Source organism: Crocodylus porosus, unplaced genomic scaffold, assembly GCF_001723895.1.
Source record: "Crocodylus porosus isolate Cpor-Errol unplaced genomic scaffold, CroPor_comp1, whole genome shotgun sequence".
Lineage (NCBI taxonomy): Eukaryota > Metazoa > Chordata > Crocodylia > Crocodylidae > Crocodylus > Crocodylus porosus.
Genome location: NW_017728909.1, coordinates 50734226 through 50736990, shown reverse-complemented (window position 1 = coordinate 50736990; position 2765 = coordinate 50734226). Strand labels below are relative to the sequence as shown.

The following is a 2765-nucleotide window of genomic DNA, read 5'->3' as shown; positions in this document are numbered from 1 at the left end:
AAATATACAGTGCAAAAGATGACATTAAATTGACCCCAGTATTTTGTCCTGGAAAAGACAAAGAAGGAGATTTGAGCACTGTGGGAAGTAATGAATGTGAGCCGACATATGACTTTTAGCTTTCTTCTCCACAGATTAAAAGCCTTCACTGGGGGGGGGGGGTAATAAAAGGCCTTTATGATTATTAATTTTCACTTCTCAAATATAATCTTTATAACTTTGTTGTTGCTACCATAGTTCCGTCAGCAAGTAAAGAATCTCTTATTGTTATAAATGTTTTACTTTCTTAAAGGTATCTTCAAATGGCATCCAGTCCACTCCCTTGAATCTTGCTACCTACTGGAAATGCAATGTAAACACTACTGATGTTAGAGTGGATTATAAATATAACCCAGAGTCTATGACTGTGCCCAGTACACTATCTAACGTACAGGTTGTGGTACCAGTTGACGGAGGAGTAACAAACATGCAGTCACTTCCCTATGCAAAATGGTAAATGTGTTGCATTTTTATTGTATCTTTTCTGACTGTTTCAGATCACTGCAACTAAATTTGTTCTTTTGATAGGAATTTTTCATTAACTTTACTCTTGGTAACCTGAGGAACACATTCTCCAAGCTAATGGCTATTTCATGTTGCAGACAACTACCTTAACCACCAGGCTGTTATCTACATTTAGCTGATGTGGGCTTTTGAAGCTTGAAGTGAAGCCTAAAGTCTGTTTTAGAAGAACACTTCTATCATTCCTCCTGCACTACCTTTTCTTCCTCTCACTTCTCTCTCAAAAGCCAGTCACCTGTGCAGAAATAATTTTATGAAAAGCCAGATTACTTCTCCAGTAACGAGTTCTTTAAAATCATTATCTCTACAGGGACAGTTCCCCAATTTTTTTTGTTCTTTTTTTATACGTTTTTCCAGACACACTTCCCTGCATTAGTAGGTGCATCATGAGCAGGTTTAGGGAGGTGATAGTTCCCTTGTATGCGGCATTGATGAGGCTCCAGCTGGAGTACTGCATTCAGTTTTGGGCGCTGCACTTCAAGAGGGATGTGGATAACCTGGAAAGGGTTCAGAGGAGGGCTATTCATGTGGGTGAAGGCCTGCAGGTAAGATCCTATGAAGACAGACTGAGGGACCTGAATCTCTTCAGCCTTCACAAGAGAAGGCTGAGGGGTGATCTTGTGGCTGTCTACAAACTCATTGGGGGCCAGCAGGGAATAGAGGATACTTTGTTTACCAGGGCACCCCTTGGGGTTACTAGAAATAATGAACATAAACTGAAGAAGAATAGATTTAGATTGAACATCAGGAAGAAATTTTTTTCGGTGAGAGTTGCCAAAATATGGAATGGGCTTCCAAGGGAGGTGGTGCTTTCCCCTACCTTGAAGGTGTTCAAAAGGGGATTAGACAAGCCCCTGGCTGGGGTTACTTGACCCCAGAACTCTTTCCTGCCTAGAGCAGGGGGTTGGACTTGATGATCTAATCGGTCCCTTCTAACCCTAGAAATCTTTGACAATTGAATTTAGGGCAGAAAAAAGAGCATTTGCCTTTTTACAACCTGTGTCTAGATACTAGTCTACTATTCTACATGCGTCCTCCACTTAGGACATACCTCAAAAACTGTTGTTGGTAAGTAACATGGATTTCTCTTACAGGAATGCAGAGCAGATGAAAGCTTACTGGAAAATATCTGGTATCTCAGAAAAATCAGAAAATGGAGGTAAGTGTGAGAATTGTGTTGGTAATTCTTATAGAAAAAGTATTTAAACATTCATACCATTGTCTCTTCTATTTTGCTTCTTCCTTACCTGTGCTTATGTCATTTTCCATGCCACCTAAGAATCCCAGAGCATCAAGAAGTGTGGATGTGGATCTGAACACGTCTGTCTGTGATCATAAACTGCTCAAGATAGAGCCACTGCATTTTAAGTCTTATAAAGCATAAGTCAGCGCTTAACAATAATACAAAAGGAATGAAATTATTCAGTCTTCATTTTCTTAGTGACTATGGAAAACTAAACTGACCCATAATATAAAAACTAAGATACGCAAGTACAGGCAGTCCTCAGACTTATGACGCAAATGGGTCCTGAAAACCATGTCTTAAGTCAAAATGTTGTTAATTGGGAATCAGTTTTCCCATAGGAATGGTGTTACAGGTGCGGGATTGGTTCCTTTACAACAGTCAATACTGCGTGCAGCTGGTAAGTGGAAGGGGAGGGAGAAGGGACATGTGGGGTGGGGGGTAGATCAACACCCTCTATAGAGAGGGAGGGATCAGAGCCAGGCAGGCACGGGGAGGGGGGTCAGCTCCTGCCACTGCGCGCTGCTTGACTGGCAGTTCCGGGAGGGCATGGGAGGTGTGTGCCCCCAGATCTGAACAGGGTGGGGTGGGGGGTGGTGGGACTGCTCCAGGCAGGTGGCAGTGGCTATGGCAAATTTTCAGGTGGCTGCAGCCCCCCATAGCCCCCACTTTGCCCCACCCTGATCTGGGGGCACATGCCCCCCATGCCTTCAAAACTGCGGCTTCATCCAGGGGACTTGGGGAGGGGGGACAGCTTCTGCTACTGGGTACCACTTGTCCAGAGACAGCACAGTAGCTCTGCCCAGTGCCTGTCCCACCCTGGCTGGGCGAGTGGCGGAAAGGCATGGAGGGAGGGTGTGTGCCTCCAGATCGGGGCGGACAGCAGAGCAGGGGCTATGGAGGTGCCACAGTCACCTGAAAATTCACCATAGCCCCCCCACCCAGAGCACAGCCCAGTGCA

General features: G+C 44.7%; 1 protein-coding gene across 2 annotated transcripts in view; it reads left to right on the top strand.

The window, feature by feature from the left end:
- Positions 1-2765, top strand: part of FCHO2 (FCH domain only 2) — a 126402-nt gene that overhangs the window by 118839 nt on the left and 4798 nt on the right. For both annotated transcript variants that reach the window (XM_019532269.1, XM_019532268.1), the window contains 2 exons: positions 293-492; positions 1656-1720. In XM_019532269.1, coding sequence (XP_019387814.1) covers positions 293-492; positions 1656-1720 — 265 coding nt within the window. The remainder of the gene's footprint in view (positions 1-292; positions 493-1655; positions 1721-2765) is intronic.